The following is a 22,918-nucleotide window of genomic DNA, read 5'->3' as shown; positions in this document are numbered from 1 at the left end:
GGAAATTGTGGTACCTTATTAATATTATTTTTATTATTGAAAGCTAAAACAAGGCATGTAGCCACTTTAAATGTTAGGGCTACTCTTTGGAATCATGTCCAACAAGCAACTGAGAGGGGGGGGCTTATTCGCGAGACTTATATTCGCATTTCCTTAGGCATTCTTTGTTCCAGTACAATAAAAAAGCAGGAAACAGTGAAATAATTCCAAAGTCTGAAAGAAGAAACTATTATAACAGAACTTTTTCCGTCATCAATTGACACCACCAATGGAGAGGTGGGGAGTTACTACTAGTTGCGTTGGCCTTGAGTATGTACATCGAGAGTGCACGAATACCAAAAGATTGACTACCTAAATCGTAGTTTTATTATTATTTTGCACCTCCGGATTTGTATGTCGTTTCTACTAAAATACACAATCTATGCGGGGTTATTTCTGCTAGTCAGACGATCTGTATAAACAACGTTTATGAACAAAAACAGTATTGCAACTTTAGTTTTCTCTTATGGCTTTGGTCTCGCCCACTTAACTGTTGTCTGTTCAGCGCGACAGTCATTGAATGGCTTTAATAATAAAGAGGAACAACGGAATCCCGCAGACTGACGTGTAAATATAAAATGTCTAAGAAAAAACAATGCAATCATATTGGAAAAATGAGCGGTAAAAAAAAAGGAATACAAAATTAAATGGTGGACGAATAGCGAATTCATTGAACGAACTCTTAATAGCCAAACAATGCAATCTCACATCTTTAGGCAGAAAAAAAACTTAATGATCGTCGATAAATTGAAAAGCTTCCTTTTCTCGCCCAGCTCTGCATAATAGGCAAGCAACAACAACAACAAAAGCAATCCGATTTAAGAAATTATTTTTTAATGAAAAGTGTGATGTTAAAAAGGGAGGAATAAGAAGCGATGCTTTTCTTCTTCCGCTTGAAGACATCGTCGAAAACAATTGAAAACAATTTTTTCATCGTTTTTTTTTGGGGGGGGCGCTTGTTATTGACAAGATCAATTATACCATGAATATTCATAGCTATTAAACTCACAAGCATGATTGGAACGAATACTTCAATCCGACACTGCAAATACACATTTAGACAAACAGAATAAGAATAAGAAACACTTTGTAATGATTTGCAATGCTTCAGGTTAATTTCCGCTTTATTATCAGCAATACATTAATCTTAGAATAAAGGTTTACGTGTATTCGTAAGCACGAAAAGATTTTAAGTATATATATATATATATATATATATATATATATATATATATATATATAGAGAGAGAGAGAGAGAGAGAGAGAGAGAGAGTGGAGCAGAGAAAGAGACAAATAAAGAGAGATTAGTCATTTATTTGATTAGGTATTCGGAATGGATTAAAAACTCTTTCTCACAAATAATGGTTTTATAATAAACAAGATCTCTTGTAAATTTTGTAAATTGTGAAAAAAAGTCCAAGCTCAATTAACGCCTTAAAGTGGTTTCAGAGCATATATATTGTAGTATAATAATTCTCCAAGTTCCAAATCTCAAGTTTTCTCAGTTTCTTATTTATTATTTTTCAAAAGGTATCCATTATAATTTTGTTTTATATTTGGACTAACACACCTACAAAATGATGGTATTGATTCATATTTATTCGCTTACTCTTCAGTTGTTCGAAATAGTTTTTTTTTTTATAAGATTTTAAAGGTAAACATCTATAGAGTACGTGACTAAATATGCAGCGATAACATAATTTTGCAGACTTGTTAGTCGCAATTCGAAACAATATTTGATACATATCATTTGAAAAGTAATAAATGACTACAACTAAGATAAATTGATATTTGTAACTTGGTGTATTGGTATGCTACAATATATATATATATATATATATATATATATATATATATATATATATACATACATATATATATACATATATATATATATTATTTAAATGGTAGTCACAAGTTATCAAGGCCCGAAAGCCACTCGGGGATAAGGGTTATTGTGTGTACAGTACGTTAGTGTTGGAGATTTGATAAAGTTTCTTGCTTAAGGAGGCGGTTCATCAGGAATTTATTTACATTGGACTTGAAGACATCCAGGTTGTAGTCAGGTGGGAAACAGACAACCGGAACAAATTTCCACAGACGTGCACACTTCTAAGAAAGAAGCTTTGTTCATGGAATATACGTTTTGATTTTGGCACAGATAAGGAGTGGGAAAAATTTTGACAGTAGTTTCAGCTAGACGGGTGTTTATCGTGAAAGATTGGCAAGGGGGACAAAGATTGGATTTCAGACGAGCGCCTGCCATGGTAGTAAGGATAACACAAAAACAGGCTGGCAACGTCTCTCCTGTGGGAGAGAGATTGCAGGGAAGAGAAAAGGGCATCACCCACTTGGCCACGAAGTTTATTTTGTACTCTGTCAAAGCAGGATAGGCTGTTTTTAACAGCTCCTGCCCATACTTACTACCAACTCAGATCCAGAAATTCAAATGATTGAGTTCAGACTAAACTCTCTTCTTTTTTCTGCAAAAATATAACGACTTTTATACATGACCGAAACGTTGCGCAGATGAGACTCAAGATTATAAAAATTGTGCGATTAATCCAAATAATATAATATATTCATGTTTCTTACAATTTCTCTAGTGTAACCAACTTGCGAGGACATGTGTTTACACATCATGCCTTATGTTGAATAGAAATAAAGAAAGCTGCATTACTCCAACTAGAAGACATATTGAAAACAAGAAATGGAGTTTGAGGAATAATTATTAAATGTATATTTGTGTTAGATATGTTTATCTAATCATATTGGATTAACAACATACATATAGACATAAGTACTCGGTTAAATTGTGGCAATGAATTGTATTTCAGTTTATGTCTTCTAAGCTATCTGATTTAGCACACACTTAATTCTGGCATTAACTTTAATGCTGACATTAAACGCCGATTTCCTTCGAAACTATACTTAGAAATTACGTCATAGTTTTTTTTTACTACAAAACAATACAGTGGGGTCCGAATCTGCCCAAATTTTCTAAAATATAATGTATATGCGTATATCGATGGCTAAAACTAAAACAACTACAAAATAAATACTCAGAAAGTTAGTATTTTCCAGATCTGTCTTTTCCAGTTAGATATTATCTAATGTTTAGTTATAAACTATGATTCATTGTCCCTAACCTGGTGCACATTTCGTCATGGGAGATGTAGCTTGTGTGGCTAGATTATGTACTAATACAAGTGAAGCAGCTTTATTTTTTGTTTTTTTTTTAATTCCCTTATGCCGACTTATTTCTCTAGAAAGGAATAGACTCAGTAGAGAACAAAAAGGGATTAGATAGCTAAGCCGGAGAGTGGAAAGGGGAAATACGGAAGGAGTACACGCTTAATAGAAATCAGTGAGATTTTAGCCTCGGGTAACGCTGGGTAGCGCTGCTAATCATATATAAAGTAAAATAATTTTTTCCTTACTTCAGATAACCTACATTTTTGATGCGTATTTTCAGAAGTTTAGTTTCAAACAGCTATTTCTATACTTAAGCCTGACAGGCATTTGCATTCTGCATAGTTATTTCATCGTTAGGGTAGGCGTAATGCTCACACACACTTATAGCTCGATAGAAAACATCGCAACAAAAATACGTATGTATATTAATATTAATTTTTCAGTACGATCCACAGGGAATTATTAGCCTAAAAAACGATTCAGCGTGCACTGTGAAATTACATCATACTGTATCCATGTATACAAAATACTTCCGAAATAATAACAAATATTTTTCGCGAAAAAATCAGGTCAATGTGCACAGAAAAACAAACATACACGATGTAATTCCGTACAGAGAAAATACTATGCATACTGATTAATCTAATCATAAACACACTCTTTAAACTGTCACAAATGAAACTGTCAGCCTTCTCGCATTTTCCCTTCTAACATTAGTTGTTTTCGTCAGACAAAAATGAACGCCACCTATAAAAATCTAACCACAAACACGAATATTTTTTCCATAGAAATTCGACTGCCCAACGAGCGAAACAAATCACAGATTTTAAAGCCGGTAACCTTTCATTTTCTTCTCTATTGTTACGCTAGGTAACATTAAATCCGCCTTTGTATTTTAAAGTAAACGTGATTTTGAAGACAACGACAACATTGAACAATGAGTTCTATTTTTTACATAGTGCTGTTTAAGTATTTGTAATTTGTTTTAAGTTTAGTCGCCCGAATAATAACCGAAGATATCTCTATAGAACAGTGTATATCTGTCTGTCAAGCAGTTTTCACATGATATGAAATCAGATGGACTCAATGCCGATTGACGATATTTTTTAATAAAAGCTTAAATAATGTTGAAAATTGTTTTTAATGGATGTATCGCAACAGTTGCATTCAAAAGAAAATGCAACCACTCGTGCAATATGATTATCTAGTTTATTTGCTATTTCTCAAAAGAAAGCCGAGCGAAATGACAATTAAAATATATTGACGATGTGAAATCACGCCGAAGCATCTTGTATTTTGCCGATCGATAGCTTTTCTATAGAATCAGAGATCACACAAAAAGGGGCATAACCTGATTCATCCGGATTTGCTCTTAATAAATCCTTTCAGGAGAAGCAATCGATTGGTGTTTGATCGGACGAAGACGCTGGTCAAGCTGATTATTAATTCACAATGAAACTGAATGGAAATGTATTGATTATTTGATTGGGCCGTTTTTAATTGTAATCTAGAGATATTTTGCTTGCAACTACAAGCATGAAATCAAGTTTTTGTCGACTGTATGCAAAGATTTGAAATTAAAAGAATAGAAGTATGGTTAATTCTAAATTAAAATAAGTTGCTATTATTACGATTAACTAATATAATTACAAAAGAGAAATTAGATGAAGCTTTGCCTTTTTTAAGTGTTACATATCAGGATCCCGAATAGACAGAATTTTGGCTGAGCAAACTTCGATCGAGAACTATTTTTTACACTGATTACAAAGAGATAATATACTTTCATCTTAGCTGAAAACCGGGATATGTAGATAAAAATGTATATTATGGGATGATCCCAAATAATATGAAAAAAACATTCGTCTGCCTAAAAAATCAAGTAAATGATTATAAACTGTTCTGATTATGTATTAGTTTAATCTGTTGTATTGATATCTATCTATCTATCAATCTATCTATCTATCTATCCATCTCTCTTTCCCCTCACTCTCTCTTTCTCCCTCTCTTTCTCTTTCGGTCCGGGATATGACCTTAAACTATGTACAATGATGAGGCCTTAGCCTGCGGCCTTTGGGGAGTGTTGATCCACCCTTTAATTGTCATTGCTCCCAGGTCCACTCTGACCCGAAGTGTAGTACCCTTTAGGGTCCCCACTATGGATTAAATAGAAACTGACTTGAAAAAAACCTTCTATTCAAAACTCTTCAAAATCACTGGATTCGGCATTAAATGACCTAAACAGGGTTGATATGCCGTAAAACAAACAACCATCCAACCATTTTTCTCTTTCTAACATCATTTGGAGAAAGTGCACCATTTTTGGTAAAAGCCAATGTGCGTTAGTCGTTCTAAAGAGATTTAGTATGTACTATGTTTTTTTCTGAATATTTAGAAAAGATATAACTGTGGGGAAAAGTATCGTTCGACTGGTAGTGATCGTGACACCCTGCACTGAAGAATCCCGAAAGGATGAAACACTAGTGTCTGTAGGTATTTAATTAATTATTATAGTAAAAAAATAATTATGACAGCCCTTTAAGAAATTCGTTTCTTATCGTTGAGCACTTTCAGTTGAATTAAAAGTCGGTCAATTTAGCTCTTATGCGTAGATCATCGTATAACGATTTGATCACTGTCTGTCTGACGTAATGAACATTTAAATTAAAATGTTTAAAATTCAACGCTATTTCACACGGTTAATGGTAGCCGAATGGATACGGCCTCCGCTAATCGAGCCAGAGATGTCTCGTGTCGCGGGGTTCGAATCGTTCGACTGGTAGTGATCGTGACACCTTACACTGAAGAATCCCGAAAGGATGAAACACTAGTGTCTGTAGGTATTTAATTAATTATTATAGTAAAAAAATAATTATATATATATATGATTATTTTTTACTATAATATATATATATATATATATATATATATATATATATATATATATATATATTTACTGGCAAAAACCAAAAACGACGAAGTATCAATTTCATGTTTGTATTTATTCGGATATTATGTTTATTCCGACATCAACCAGACAATTTTTAATTTTATGTTATTTAAAACATTTTGTAGCGAACATCTCGTCAGATGTTTGAAAAAGTAACTTAGTGTCAATTAAACGATTACACTGAATAGGATAGATAGCAATTACTGAAACTGCAATAATGGTTTTGGAAACTTAGCTCAACCCCTGGCAATATCAACAACTAAGTTAAAAAATAGTTATTATTACATACGGTAGGGGGGGGTTATAGAATAGATGTGGTACTACACTTGGTCTGTCCTGAAAAAACGAATGGTGAATAAAAAAATAAAAAAGTATAAAACATAAAAGAGTTAATAAAATAAAATAAAAAATATAAAAAATAACAAAACAAAACGCTGATAATAACATATAACAATTGTAGTCTAAGCAAATGAAAGATTTAAATCAAGTTACGTACGATTAACTGGCTTACACAATTTAAATTTCCATAGATAAAAAATGAAAACGATAAATACACTATAATATTACTAATTCATAATGTAAGTAATATGTTAGATTTAACCCATCATAATCGAAATAATCCTTCAAAATTATTTTTTAGTAATAATCAAACACAAAGAAACTAAAATGATTAGGTAAACACTGACATCGTAAGTTAATGTAATTGAATAATAATTGAATATGATTATGTAGACACCGGCAAATTATTCAAAATCAATCGTAATATAAAAACATTTGAGCTAATTAATAACTAGTGATTATTTATAATACATCTATAAGTGTACTACTATGAGTTCAAAATAAGTAATACAACGATATATATTTGAATAAATTAAATAAGTAATTCAGAGTTATCTCCCCCTGGATATGGGTTTGATTTATTATTCCATCGAAGATAAATATTATTTTTACAATAATAAACATCATTCGTTCACATCAGGGGTCACCAAACTTTTTTCACAGTGGGCCGGATAACTGAAAGAATGACGAGCGCGGGCCGCATAATCATTCTGTTCAATACTTGCAAGTCAGAACGAAAGCTCTGGGAAAAAAGATGAAAAACTAAGTTCAGCATTCAAAGACAACCAACATTTTATTTACTAAAAAGTTTTCAAAGAAGGCGACGTAAGCAAAAAGATAGTTACATCAAACTTAATGTGCACATATCCGAATCTCACAACCCAAACAGCAAAAAAGTTTAGTGAGATTTGTGAAACTGACGTTTGGCTTTCAAGATATCATCAATGTTTGGTTTGGAATTGCTGCATCCAATCAATAGAATTGCTTTCAAATGATCATCAGTCAATCGCGTTCGGTGTGTTGACTTCACATACTTCATTTTTGAAAATGTTTGCTCACAGACATAAGTTGTTCCAAACACTGATGCCATACCAGCGGCAAATTTCTTCAATTTCGGAAACTCAGGATCAGGTAAGCAGCGGTAAAATTCAACAAGTTTTCCTTCTCTGTGCTTCTCTTTCAACAAGTCATTTGCTTGCAAATCAATGAGCTCCAACTGTAGTTCAACTGGCACATCATCAAGGTTACAATCAAACGGATTCTGGAACAGAAGAATGTCACTCTCAGTTCTGTCGAGATCTGAAAATCTCTCCAAAAATGCTTCTTCAAGTCACGAATAATCTTTTTTGGAAAATCGAGGTTGACATCTTCAGCGATTGAAGCGCAAAACTCTCTGAAACAGTGAAAATGAGAGAAGTTTTCTCCTTCCAGTTGTGCTTCAAACAATGACAGCTTTCTCCGAAATCCTTTGATGATTCTGTAGAGATCACAGACGAGGTTATCCTTTCCCTGAAGTTTCAAGTTCAGTTCATTCATGTGGGATGTGATGTCGACCAAAAAAGACAACTTTGACAGCCAGATAGGATCTGACAGCTGTGGATCGGCTCTATCTTTTCAGTGAGAAAAACATCTATTTCGCTTCGAAGCTTGTAAAAACGAAACAGGACTTTACCACAGCTGAGCCATCTCACTGCTGTGTAATAAGGCAAGTCACAGAAATCAGAATCAATTTCTTCAAGAAAAGCCTGGAACTGACGGTGATTGAGTGCATTTCCCCGAATGAAGTTCACAGCAGAAACGACTGGTTTCAGTACACAAGAAATATCTAAGTTTTTTCCCACAGAGTGCTTGCTGATGTATGATGCAGTGTATGAACAGAGCGCCTGGAATTTGAAGATCTTCCAACTGAGTCCTGATCCGCCCCACCAGACCCTTCCTCCCTCCAGCCATGTTTTTACCTCCATCAACTGTAACACCTCGAAGCTGATTCCACTGAAGGTTATAGTCTTGCAAAGTTTTCTGCACTTCCATGAAAATGTCTTTTCCAGTTGTTGTTCCATGCATGCTGCAAACGGATGCCAACTCTTCTGTTATCTGAAAGTCCGAATTGACACCACGAATGAACACGAGAAGTTGTGATGTACTCGAGAGATCAGTGGACTCATCCAGCGCCAGAGAATACCACAAGAAGTTCCTAGCTTTCTCACGTATCTGTAGATCTATGTTCTCTCCAAGTTCTTCGGTTCTCCGCACAACTGAACTTGTCGAAAGGCTGATACTTCCAAACAAATCGGCTTTCTCAGGACGCAAGTCATTTGCTGCTTCTATCATACACGCTTTGATGAAGTTGCCATCAGTAAACGGTTTTCCTCGGTCTGCCATCTTATGCACTATTTTGTAACTTGTACGAGTGACAGATTCATTTTCAGCAAACTTTCTCGTGAAGAGGTTTCTTTGAGTTTCTAAACCACGTTTCATGGACTCATATTTCTCAGAGCGTAACTTTCCAGAAAACTTTGAATATGTTGATAGATGTTTTGTTTCATAGTGACGCCGAATATTGTACTCTTTCAAAACGGCAACACTTTCGCTACCTTTCTGGTCCTTTGTTTCAACAAAGAAGTACTTTATTCCCCATTCTTCATTGAAAACGCGACACTCGGCGTCCACTTTTCTTTTCTTAGAAACCATAATGAAGGGTGAAGAAAACAGGATCTGAAAATGAAAAAGAAATTGAATTAATTTTGGCGCTTGAGTAGTTTGGCTCTTTGTCTACTAAGTGTCAGAGTACAGAGCGATCAAACACAGTACAAGGCTTGCCGACCAGTTTTACACCCCTTACGGCAGGGGGGTAAGGATTTTAAAAATGAGTCAATTTTGACTGTTTTTATATTGTCTTCAAACAAGTTGAAACATCTTAATTTTGTATAAATATAGACATATAGGTGAAAGTAATCCAATAAATCAACAAATGACAGTCAAATTATCAATTCAATCCCTCATTCTTTTAAAAAATTGAATATAAGTATTATGAATATAATTTTTGATCCTTAAAAGGACTTTTGAATAACAGTAAATAGAAAAAAATAAAGTAATTCTAATAATAAATTAAAACAAATCTTTGCTAGGGTTGATAAAAAATTTTAATATGCTGAAAACAAAATCAGAGTTAGGAGCAAAACGTTTCCCTTTTCTAAAATTTTATGAACTTATATAATCACATTAAAATTTGCTAATTGATTAAAAGAAATATTAATATATCTGCCAAAAATAATTGAATACCAGTCCCATGGAATAGAATGCAGAACATGACATATTGAAATTGACCTGTGCACCTTGAAGAGATCTATAACAAGATTATTTTATCCGAAAACTCATAGAATTTATTTTTTTAAGCACCTTATCAATGAAATTAATAAATAATCATGCCTGAACATTTTTTAAAAATTAAAAAAATATGGAAAAATAATAATATTTACTGTGATCATTAAATTTTAAAACTTCAAGAAAATTTTTGAATATTATCTTAGATTCAAAAAGGATGCACAATCATAATATAGTCTATTTTGCTTTAGTAGATTTTCAGCAACAGAGAAGGTACAAAATTTACTTTAAGTAAATTTATATTTTGTGTCTTTAATAAACATTTATCAAAAATATGCTTTAAAAAAACACCATTAAATTCCTTAATATTAATAGCTCCAAATAAATTATTTATAAGTTTTGGCGAAAAGTACCCTAACCATAAATTTTTTGAGACAACGAAAAACAGCTATATAGAATTAATTAACTCAATTACAATCCGACAAAGATTTAATTTTTATTTTATTATTAGAATTACAATTAGCTATGACGCAAGATCCTTTCGTCAGGCGAGACCCAACAGAAAAACTCTGAGCGAGAATTAAAAAAAATATAAGTATAAGATATTTGTACTATTATTAATTCTATAATATTATATCTATTTATCAAAAAATGTTTAATTTGATTATCATTTGGTGATTTACTAGGTTATTTTCACCTAGAAACTTTAATCATACAAAATTAAGATGTTTCAATTTGTTTGAAGACAATATAAAAACAGTCAAAATTGTCATTTTCAAAATCCTTACCCCCCTGCCGTGAGGGGGGTAAAACTGGTCGGCAGGCCTTGTACTGTGTTTGATCGCTCTGTACTCTGACACTTAGTAGACAAAGAGCCAAACTACTCAAGCGAGAAAATTAATAAATATCAATCGTTTTACATTTACCATACCGAGATGGTAGTGGTTCAGTGGAAAGAGGTCGAAAGTTGTTGTGAATAGTATTTCTAAATTTTTTCCACTTAGTTCTTTCATAAGTAAAATAAAAAGTTTTTCAGTTTGATGTTGGCATGTCTTTTCTAAGAAATTTACTTAAGAATGATATTTCTATTATTTTTAAAAAAATTTAAATATCCTATTTTTTGATTGAACTTAGCACACCTTTGAGATAAATGAATAAGTCGATGAAAAATTGCAAGAATCGTTTTTTTAAAACATATTTGGCAAATCTATGTTTTTAAGATACACAACCTTCTCAAAAAGGTCTTAAAGCGATGGAAACCTTTGTGACGTCAGAGCGTAGGCGGAGCTACCACGAGCCGAGGAAGCGACGTCAGTTCAATGTCGACGGGCCTGGTGAACTGACGTCGCGGGCCGAATCTGGCCCGCGGGCCGTAGTTTGGTGACCCCTGGTTTACATCAATATATATATATATATATATATATATATATATATATATATATATATATATATATATATTGTTGGCTTAATAATATTGATATTTTTAAATATATGTTTTTAATGTTGTGTAATAGATCATCAGTTTAATTTTCTTATGTTATTGGATGAGTTTTTAGTGCATCGTTTTATTACAGTAATAATAATTTGCATGCATTTGATATTTGTTGGGTCAGCGAATGGTATTACTTTTGTTATGGGTTTTGATATCTTTCTTTTCCTGCATAGTGTTTATATATAGTTTTATTTATTGTGAACTATTTTATACTGGAGATTTTTATTTATTAGTTTTGTTTTATTATAGATAGTACTCTATGAATTATTCTCTAGCTGAATTATATGTGCGTGTTGGATGACGTATTTTAGAAGAACTGCTTTATATTTTCGGGCTAGTTAAGGAGGAGAAAATATTTATGTACGCATAAAATTCAATGAACAGAATCCCCTTCTGAACTCCTACTTCCAGTATATATATATATATATATATATATATATATATATATATATATATATATATATATATATATATATATATATATAAATTACATGTCTAATTTTCTTTAAGTGGTGTTCAATGCATGATTAAAGCTTAATAATAATATGAATATATAGTTATTGTAATTGAGCTACACAAATTAGTTTATGTTTCATTCTCGTTGGAAATCATCAAGCTAAATTCGTGGATGTCATTCTCATTGTTATATATCCAATCAGTGTTCGGTTCGTTTTCCACACTATGCTATTAATATATATGAAAAAAACTTCTACAACATTGTGATATCTGCCTTGTTTTGTATACGATTAAAACCACTATCTACGTTCTATATAGTAATTGTGTTTTCTTATTTCTCATTTTCTAATTTCACATTTACGTAATATGCATATATAGGTGTATAGATAGTCATTCGTATTCAGGCTTAATAGCTGAATCAAAGAACTACATTGTAGCTACACTAGTAAGCACCTCAAGCCGGGATTGAACTTGATCATCTAGAAAAGAGTTGATGATTTTAACCATTAAGTTGTAATTCGGAACGTTCTGACAGAATAGGAAATCGCATCGATAAACATTGCTAATTTCTATAGAACGCATGTGTTTTTATCAAGACCAGTGCATTAGATCGGGTCGTGTAAGTATAAATGGGCAGATGACTTAAGCTGTGATTCACTCGTAACCACTTTTGTTTCAGCTATATATATATATATATATATATATATATATATATATATATATATATATATATATATAATATAATATAATATATTATAATATAATATAAAGCTGAATGTCTGTGTGTGCATGTGTGTGTGTGTTTGGTCACGAATAGGCTCCTATATTGTTGACTATTTTAAAAAACTTATAGAATAGATAGAAGATGTGTCGAGACACAGTAATGGGTATGTTTGGTCTGGCAGAACGAAGGTTCATTTAAATTGTGAGGTCTGCGTTCGCGTCTGGTCCACAAAGTATGGAAGTAAAAAAATGAAAGAAAAAAACGTTTACAAGGGTTTTTGATATAGATGTGCATAAGAATACTTTGATAAGTATGTTTCAACTTACATAGGGATGGTATAATAAAATTGCGGGGTCTGCGTTCACGCCTGGCCTCCATGGAATGGAAATAGGCACAAACTTTAATAAAGACTTTTCATATCTATCTGCGTAAGTATACTTTGATAATTATGTTTCAGTTTGAAGAAATATGTTATAATAAAATTATGGGGTGTTCTTTCGCACCTGACCTCCATAGAATGGAAATATGACACAAAGTTTAACAAGGTTTTTTAATATAGATCCACAGAATATTGTGATAAGGGTTTAGTGTGAACAGGTATGGTATCATAAATTATGGGGTTTTATCTATTTTATTTTTACTTTCGTGATATTTTGCTTTGGTTTTGATACCTCCAAATTCAACCCAAATTTACAACCCTTCCTTTTCATAACCTATCATACTTTCATAAATCAGAGTCCATCTTCTGTAGGCTGTTTTTAAACCCAGTCAACGACGGGTACTTTTGCTAGTATATATATATATATATATATATACATATATATATATATATATATATATATATATATATATATATAGCTTAATGCGTTAGAGGAAAAGAGAGAGTTCAATTCCACAAGAGGATACTTATCTGGATAATGCCAAGCACCCAAAGACATTGCCATTCTATTCCCCTACCGCCCCCTTATAACCACACTCCCTATGCCATAACAAAAGAAACTTAGAAATATTGCCACATAGTACCTAACATATACCGAGCTCTGAAAATCAATATTATAGCCTTGCAGCTACCCCTCCCAAAATTATACGCGATTTTATAGTTGCTGTTTGCCGTATCGGTTGCACCTGTCAAATTACCACTAATATACACCTCACAAACCGTTAAAATAGAATTACCACGCAGCCACAATTTTCCCCCAATTTAACGCTAAAACGTATACCCCTTAATTTTAAAAATAAATTCAAGACTATGGTAAACACCGTATATATTTTTACATTATACTATATATAACAAGTTTCTCCTTTATTTAGAATTCAATAACGCTCCCCTCAGCCTTCTATAATTTCACTTAGTCTTTTTCGCTCCTAATGAACCCTACGCTAGACGCCGCATCTCCACCATGCTACCTAGCATCTTCTCTACTCTTCTGATGATAAGCATTAGGCTTCGAAATGCCTTGGCATAAAGAGTTCATTCTATCCCCCAAATAATTGCTTGTATTCTCTTATTCAATTAATGAACCAATCTATATCCAACAATATATAGTTGTGACTTCATTTCATATTCCTGTTGTTCTATTATATATATATATATATATATATTCCAGTTTCACCCCAACAAGGCACAGTTCTACAACGTAGGCTGCTTATATCGGGGACATAAGTTACAGAGATACTTTGTAGGGAGGTAAGTAGCGAGATGTCCGTTTACATTACATGTGAACTTCTTCATGTCAGTATAATTGGGAAAGCAGGAACCCGAAATGGAGTTCAAAAGTTTAGCAGATATGGGAAAGAAACTATTAGAGTAGAAGACTTTCTTACATCTAGGGATCTCTATTCTTTAGGGGTGGGATTTTGTTGTCTATCGGTTTTGTCGGGGCACTTACGTCGAAGGGGTTCGTCGGAGCATTAATCATTAAAATACGTATAGAACATACAGAGGGATGCAATACTACGTCGATGGGACAGAGAGTGAAGCTTTGATGACAGTTTAGGACCTTTTTTGAACTCTATCCAGGACAGAACAACTAATAACAGATGCAACACACCCACACACACACACATAGACACACACAGACACACACAGACAGCCACACACACACATACACACACACATATATATATATACTTATATATATATATATATATATATATATATATACTGTATAAGCAAAATCAAGACTTCAAAAAAGGTATTGATAGCAACAGGAGGTGTATTTCATTTTACGTTACAACTGTTTCCATGCCAGATCGACAATTTCAAACATTATGGCGTTTGAAAATTTTCACAAAAACCAGCATTTCTTCAGACAATCTGAATAAAAACACTTTTGACAATAGAACATTGTTTAAAGGAAAAGAAAAAAGAAAAATTCCCTTTACGGAAAAAGAAACATGTGAAAAACATACACTCTTTAGGTAGCATCCGTGAAAAGTACAGAGAGAGAGAGATAGAGAGAGAGAGAGAAAGAGAGAGAGAAAGAGAGAGATACGTGTGGATGTGGGTGTTTGAGTGTGGTAGTGTGTGTGTGTGTGTGTGTGTGTGTGGCACAATAACGCTGACATACCGGTTCTCGACAGATCACTGAACTAAAGCAACAATGAGCTTGGCAACTACTAGATGAGGGATCATGTGGGAAGTTTTATACTGAGCTAAATTGTAGAAAATATTGGATTCCTATCTGGGGGCGCGTTTAATTCAATGTTGGATATGCATTCCCCGAATTAACTCGGTCGGCGGATAGGTGACATGGCGGTACTCCACGTAACCGTGTATCAGCAACCTTCTGTAAGATGCCTTCTTGACCCAGTATCTGAATCACCTGTTTTCTGTAGGGAATGGTAACATCTGAAGTGTTTGCGACACTAAGGTTCGCCACGTGGATCACCTAAAATACTTTGTAGCTGAGCAAAATGTATCCGAGTTCTGCTTTACCCCACTTTTTCAGCAGAAAAGTCTACCTGATTTTAAGGGAATATCCCGATTGTTTTAATTTCATTTAATTTGTTTTTAAATCGGTTGCACCATTCCATCAGGCAGAAAAAATGTTTATGAAAAAAGAAGTTCACTTTACATTAGTTAGAAAAATTAAGAAAATAATACAAAAATAAACATTAAAAAATACTTTAAAAAACATATAAAAAGGCTTTTCAGATCATTTAATAAGGAAAATATGACAGACATAAAATATGTTTGAATTGTTAATTTTGTTTCATGTTGTTTGACCCCCCTTGAATAAAACAGAAACTGTTACGCATGGTCGTTGTCGTTTTTTCTTCATTTTCGTTATATATTTTTTCCTGGTGATTTTATTATATTTAAATGTTTTCTTCAGAATTACCCTTCAGTAGCGCTGTTATGCTTTGATAATTGGAAACAGACGGCAGTTGGCGTCATGTTCCTTGAAAAGCCGAGTGGCAAGTTAGTTACGTCTCGTTCATATTCAGCACAAATACCATATATATATATATATATATATATAAGTTTTATTATGTAATATTTGTATTATATCCTTTTCAGTGCTTGCTCTAAAATTTATTGAGGCATTAGAATACATATTTACTATAAACTACGTATATTTCAATAGATTTTGACCATCAATTATTTTCGGATTCCTGACGTTTAACTATGACACTTCGGATATCATGTTTCATCACTAAATCTTCTGATGAAATGGGCGCACCTCATGCATATCTTGCTATTACGTTTTGCTCATATGAAAAGATATGAATGTAGAGATACTTTTGATACAATGCTAATTTCCTTGCAATTTCCTGTTAAAGAACATTGGCGTTTATTTTTAGTAATTTTCTGTCAAAACAAAAACGCATGAAGACCAATAAGTACAAAACCATCTAAAGTTAATAGGGTTAGTTCAAGAAGGTATATACTGAGAATAATCCTTTACCCAGTGTATTCGCAATGACGCATTCACAAAATCTAGTTCGTAAGCTTACAGCGGATGTGCTGATTCCGTCACTTGAACGCAAGAAGGATAGGATATTGCTATTTTACATTTGATACGATAAGATAAACAAAACCTCCGTTTACTTTAAACAATTAATACTTACAGACAAGATCTGTAGAAAAGACAATAATATACGCATCGGTATAACAAAATGTCCTTGAAAGCAACGTTGGTTCGAATATGAAGATCTATTTGATTGCAAACATAAGAACTAGATTTTTTTAAATACAGGCTGCAACAATTAGATTGTCGCTCTAGAAAAGACGGCATGATTCCATTTCCGTTTGATGAACGCCGGTTTTTCTTTTTTGTTGCTGATCATCTATTAGTTGGGCAGTTATATAGAAATCCCAAGAGCGATAGGATATTTCTGTCATGTCGAAAAGTGACACAATGTTCAACGAGCGAGATCAGGGATTCGCCGTTGTACAACACATGCTTTTTACCAATCCAGGTCATGAAAACAGGACCATGGCTAACGCCCTCAAAATGCATCGTTGGATTGCCAGGAATCACAGAGACGTGCCCAGTGTGATGAAAACAAAGTTTCCCGCCACGCCTATGTCTTTTAGTGTGATTTTAATGAGGGCCCATCATGGCACCTTACATTAACGACGACAACTTGAAAGTCAACACAAATTGTACCTGAATGTGCTGAAAAGTGTGGTGAACCCTAGTGCAATCAGGTGGCCGGTGGCAGAGCCTAGGTGTGCCAGTAGGACTCAGCGCCGTCCCACCAGTCCAAAGAGACTCAGACTTGGCTTCAGAAGGAGTGCTACGACTTTGTATCTTCTCTCACTTCCCCCTCCTCCCTCGACCTGAACCCGCCGAACTACTTCGTTCCGTCATACATCAAAGACATCACCACCATAACCTCTTACAAGACCTAAACCAGCCTGATCACCGCCCTCCGCTGAGTATTCGTTAAGCTCCCAACAAGCCTGGGTTTCTTTGGACTTGTGGGCCGGTGCCGAGTTCTGCTGCCACGGCTAGGATCTGCCACTTGTCACTTGATTGTACCAGGGGATCCCCACACTCTTCACCACATCTGGTCCGGGTACACTTTGGTGTTGATTTTCAAGCTGACTTCAAAAATGTGAGGTGGCATGATGTGACCCTCGTTGAAACCACAATAAAGACGATAACCGTGTCAGAAACTTTGTTTTCATCAAGCTTGGTACTTTCATGTTATTCCGGGCAATCCTGCGATGAATTTTAAATAAAAGGTTTAAAATAAAGCTGCAGAGTTTTTTCTTTTATGGCGACAACTCTATCGTTCCAACCTGTACGTATAATAAATAAGAATGTGTGTCCGTCATAAAATACATAATTTATTGAATAACTTGCAAAAAAGTTCATTATACTTTAATGCTTTGCATTCACAAAGATTGCTATTTTTAGATTAATAATTGTCTACAGATAAGAATGCTTACTATTAATCGGTGCCACGAATCACTAATGCTGACATTCATTCACCAAATCGAATATGGACTTCAGTTTAGGAATCCGTTGTCACATTTGTTGTCACACAGAACGTCTATATATTAATACCGTGACACTTCTACTGTAATTTCCAAATCATAAATTAATTGATCGGGAGATCCTATTAATTAAATATTTAGATAGAAGGTTATTACAAGCTACAAGCATAAAACTCGTATAATAATACTCTAATTTAATGTTCTTAGTATGTTATTACTTATCATTCTTTTTAATAAAATTGCATCTCTCAACCAGGGAAGGCCACACGCAATGTAAAAAATAAATAAATAAACGATTCCGATTTTGGGGCCGTGCATGGAACTAAAACATATCTTCTTGCTTTTATGGGTCGGATCAAAAGGTAGTATCTCTCCTTACTAAATACGCTATAATTATATTGTGGGTTTTCCGTTCGAACCAGATCTCCATACAATGGAAATATGTAACATTTATCTGGACGGATATTAGAGATAAAACAATGACCAGGTATATTTTGACACTACATTAGGCAGATAAGATAAATACATTTTCAGTTTTCCGAAAATGGCTACAACAATATCCAGGTTGATTTTGTTAATGTCCACAAAATGGCCAACAGCATATATTATATATGAAAGATGCCGCTGTTGAATTTACACAGTTCCGGTAAGTATACAGTAAGAGTATATGCTTCAAACTACAAAGAATTCTTAGCTATTATCAGTATCTGTTGATTCAACTGGAAGAAGTATTCGCAAAGCTAAATGGAATTATTTTTTCAAAGTGAACGAAAACTTATTGCGTGGAAGAGATTATATAAATTTAAAGCTACCTTTTGATAAAAGTAACGCCAACTATATTTAAGCAGTTACTTGACGTATTACAGCGGTCAAATGCTTTCATTGGCGTTTCTAAATAGTATATATTAATGAAATGATTTATAAAACTATTCAACAACAGAAAGAACACATACAAAAATTTGCAAAAAAACTCAGAAATACAGTTTTAAACAAACGAAAATAGAAATTAGTTTAATTTTTCGCACGTTTCTATGTTGTGGATTGTGCAGTATCTGATACCGATACGGAATTTATATCCAGTATATTTAAAATGATATTTTTTATGGAAGAAAATTTCTAGAAAGAAATTTCGCAATGGTTAGGAGAGTCTGAAAGATGAAGACGGCCGCAGTCGAAAGCCTTAATGGAAGCCGTTCCTCGGAAAACCACACGAGAAGTTGCTGTTGAACTCGAGGTCGAGGACTCAACAGTTGTTCGCCATTTAAAGTAAAAGGCGAAGTAAAAAGTTGGATAAATAGGTGTCGCATACATTGAACAATAATCCAAAAAAAATCGTCGTTTTGAGGTGTTTTTTACGATCCTTCTGCGAAACAAAAACAACCTATTTCTCGAGCGGATTGTGGCATGTGATAAGAAGCGGATCGTCTACGACAACCGGCAACATTCGGCACAGTGCTTGGATGCGGAAGAAGCTCAACAACACCTCCTGGAACCGAAATTGCACAAAAAAAATTATGGTGACTTTTTGGTGGTTTGCGAAATGATTACGGCAGAGAAATACTGCCGACAAATTGACGAAATGTACACGTAGCTCACACGTATGTCCCGAGATTATTCGCCCGCATATTGCTAACCAGACCTTGCAGTAGCTGAAAGAATTGGGCTACAGGACTCTGCCGCATCCGCCATACTCACCGAACCTCTCGCCCACTGGTCATTATTTTTTCAAGCATCTCGACAACATCCTGTGCGAAAAATGCTTCAAACGCCGGGATGATGCGGAATCGATCTTCAATGACTTAATCGCTTCCACAACTTTGATTCTATGCTAACTGGATGCATAAACTTGTTTCTCATTAGCAAAAATTTGTCGAGTCTAATGCTTCTTATTTCGATTAAGTTTATTATGAAAGGAGTTATCTTTTGAAGTTGAACATCAAAAAACGACATTATTTTTGCACCAACGTGATATTATCGACTCATCAGAAACCGGAACGAAAACGCAATGTCAAAATGGAACATTTTCGCATAAAGGAACATACACTTTTCCGAATGTTTAGGATAAGTAATTTTAAGAAAGCAGGATTCTTGATAAATCGTTTTAAATATATTCTAAACAGTGAAAGAGACAATAATTACTCATAAAGGAATTAAGACAAATCATAAAAGATATGCGTGTACAGTCATGACAACACTACAAAAAGAATAATAAATTTTGAGTTTGGTCACGTCCGAGTTTCCAGCCCCACGATCATTATTCCAGGGTGTAGAAAAATAAAAGGAAGAAATACCAACTTCATAAAAGTTAATCTTAGAGAAAAAGAATTGGCACATCAATCATTAAATCATTTCTCTCTGATAAGATCATAAGAGTAGTGGTCGATGGGCAGAAATCGGAGGCCCTCAGTATTAATACTGGAGTCCATCAGGTGTCCATCCTGAGCCCAACTCTCTTTCTGATCTACATCAATGATCACCCAAAACACATACTTAAATCATTCGTTGACATCTATGCTGATGACACGACCTTCTATGGCAACACATCAAAGGCCGTAAATGACAAAGTTCTCTCTAATTCTCTCTTCTCTGATCTCGAGCGCGTGGGACAGTGGGAGAAGAGGTGGCTGGTTACTTGTAATGCATCTAAAACTAAGCTCCTATCTTTACATCATCAACGCTCTGATCCCCATCTAGCATCAATTGAAATGAATGGCTCCCGACTAGGGGAAGCTCCATGTTTTGATAAGCTTCTGGGATTGGCCTTTACTCCTGACCTGAAATGGAACACGTACATCAAGTCTATTGTCAAGGTCGCGGGGAAAATGGTAGGATCTTTCTACCGCTCCAGAAGATATCTCACTGCTGATGCAATTCTCTATCTATATAAAAGCCAACTTCTCTTCTCTGCAACCTTTCTCCCACAGGAGAGACGTTGCGAACCTGTCTTGTTTTATCGTTACTTTCATGGCAAGTGCTCGTCTGGGCTCCAATTCCTGGTCCCTCATCGCCAATCTTTCATGAAAAACACCCGTCTAGCTGAAACCACTGTCAAAAATTTCCCCCACTCTTTATCTGTGCCAAAACCAAAACGTGGATTCCATGAACAAAGCTTCTTTCTTAGAAGTGCACGCCTGTGGAACGCTGTTCCGCTCGCCTGCTCGCCACCGTACTTCAACTTGAATATCTTCAAGTCCAACATAAACAAATTCCTGATGAACCGCCCCCTTAAGTAACACACTTTATCAAATCTCAAGACTAACGAACTGCACACGCAATAACCCTTATCCCCGAGTGGCTTCCGGGCCTTGATAAGTGGCGGCCACCTTTAAAAAACATTACGAAGCATAAGCTTTTAATTAAGGTGTTATATTGTAAGTTAATTTAATTATTTCAGAGACAAATGGATTTACTAAATCACAAAAATACGGTTATAGTTAGATATTGTGGAAGCTATTATTGGCAATTATGAAAAATTGTGGATAATTCTGTAAATTTTTCTGCCAATAAACTTTTATATTAATTATACCACTGTATTTGTGTTGATTATATATCGCTGCAAAGCCACAAATACAACAAAAACAATACGAAAATATTACATTTTTACACAATCAGATTTAATAGTATAATTGATTATCTGCCGTCCTCATAATCTATCGGGGGAGGGGCAACATCGATCATGCGGATCCAAAGTTGATCTCTCTAGCAATTTTAAGAAACGTATATAGTGGATCTTCCGTTTACTCTTGGCAGCCGAGAACTCTCGCTTTCTTTATTTTGTCCTTTATTCCTCAGATTCCAGTAGCAGTGTTCCTGACAAAGAGACAGAATTGCTGTTTTCTGTGTTAGAATCTATTCCATCTAACAGTTATCATTGGCAAGATTTTATTTTACTTTGCAGAAGTTTTTAACTCTTTACATCAAGTGGCTTCCTAGTATGCCTAGAGGGGTTTTCATAATACCAAATTCGAAAGTTTACCACGGGAAACAAAACAAATTCTGTTTCGGAGATTTTTAATTTGTTGAAACGGCATTAAAATCCGTTGTACACACCTGAAAATCACGAGTCAAAATGTAGTGAGACTGTACTATGAAAGGTAAATCTCCCCAAAAAACAATTACTTTTAAAAGTACGCAATATAAAACACAAATCTAAAGTTCACTAGGAGTATATAGCTGTCTTCTAAGAGTTAGAACGCACATCCTCCTCCCCCAGCAACACCTCCGACAGAATGCAATTTTTAATCGCATTCAAACGACTCTATAATTCACTCGGTCGGTCCGTCGGTCGGTCGGACGGTCGGACGGTCGGTAACACTTTTGTGCTTGGCCTTTTTGGTTAAGATCAAGGTCTGTTGTTAATATATGATGCTCTTATCTTTTTAAGATTTTGGAGTGACAAGGATGACCAACGACCCCCAAAATCCCCCCTTTTGAGTTGGCCATGTGCCTAAGTTTTTTGTTCATCGTTGATTTTTTTTCTGTATTTTTTTTTAACATGAATAAAAGATTTAATATCTCAAAGTGTAGCATCTGTTCCGGCAGATACTGCAAGCAAAGACCATATGTGGGGGCGACCCCACATATAAGACCTTGGTCAATGTAGGGGTAACCCTTCATACCAATTGTCACTATCCAGCTCCCCTACTCCCCGGGGAGTTGTTCCCCATTTCCCCTTCAGTCCTCACATTAAAAATCGGCCTTGTGCCTAATTTGCTCGGTGGGGGAGTAAATAAATACCATCTGTTCCGGCAGATACTGCAAGCAAAGACCATATGTGGGGGAAACCCCACATAAAAGACCTTGGTCAATGTAGGGGCAACCCTTCATACCAATTGTCACTATCCAGCTCACCTACTCCCCGGAGAGTTGGTCCCCATTTCCCCTACACTCCTCACATTAAAAATCAGCCTTGTGCCTAATTTGCTCGGTGGGGGAGCAAATAAATACCTC

At 34.7% G+C, this 22,918-nt stretch overlaps 1 protein-coding gene across 1 annotated transcript; it reads right to left on the bottom strand.

Annotated features, from left to right (window-relative positions):
- Positions 1-7,418: 7,418 nt before the first annotated feature.
- On the bottom strand, positions 7,419-9,211 carry LOC145296291 (general transcription factor II-I repeat domain-containing protein 2-like). The gene is made up of 2 exons (XM_080142490.1): positions 8,479-9,211; positions 7,419-7,843 (listed from the first exon to the last, which is right to left on the bottom strand). The coding sequence occupies exons 1-2, from the start codon at positions 9,209-9,211 to the stop codon at positions 7,419-7,421; spliced, it is 1,158 nt and encodes a 385-aa protein (XP_079998616.1).
- Positions 9,212-22,918: the final 13,707 nt, after the last annotated feature.

This window comes from Euprymna scolopes, chromosome 16 (genome assembly GCF_053919585.1).
Source record: "Euprymna scolopes isolate OS-2025 chromosome 16, ASM5391958v1, whole genome shotgun sequence".
Taxonomy (NCBI): domain Eukaryota; kingdom Metazoa; phylum Mollusca; class Cephalopoda; order Sepiida; family Sepiolidae; genus Euprymna; species Euprymna scolopes.
This window is presented reverse-complemented; position numbering and strand designations above follow the sequence as displayed.

Excerpts from the sequence above, each read along its gene's own strand:
- LOC145296291 (XM_080142490.1), bottom strand. The coding sequence starts at position 9,211 with ATGGTTTCTAAGAAAAGAAAAGTGGACGCCGAGTGTCGCGTTTTCAAT. Across the intron at positions 7,844-8,478 it reads AGGTGTTACAGTTGATGGAG|AAGCATTTTTGGAGAGATTT; the intron begins GTAAAAACATGG and ends CGTGACTTGAAG.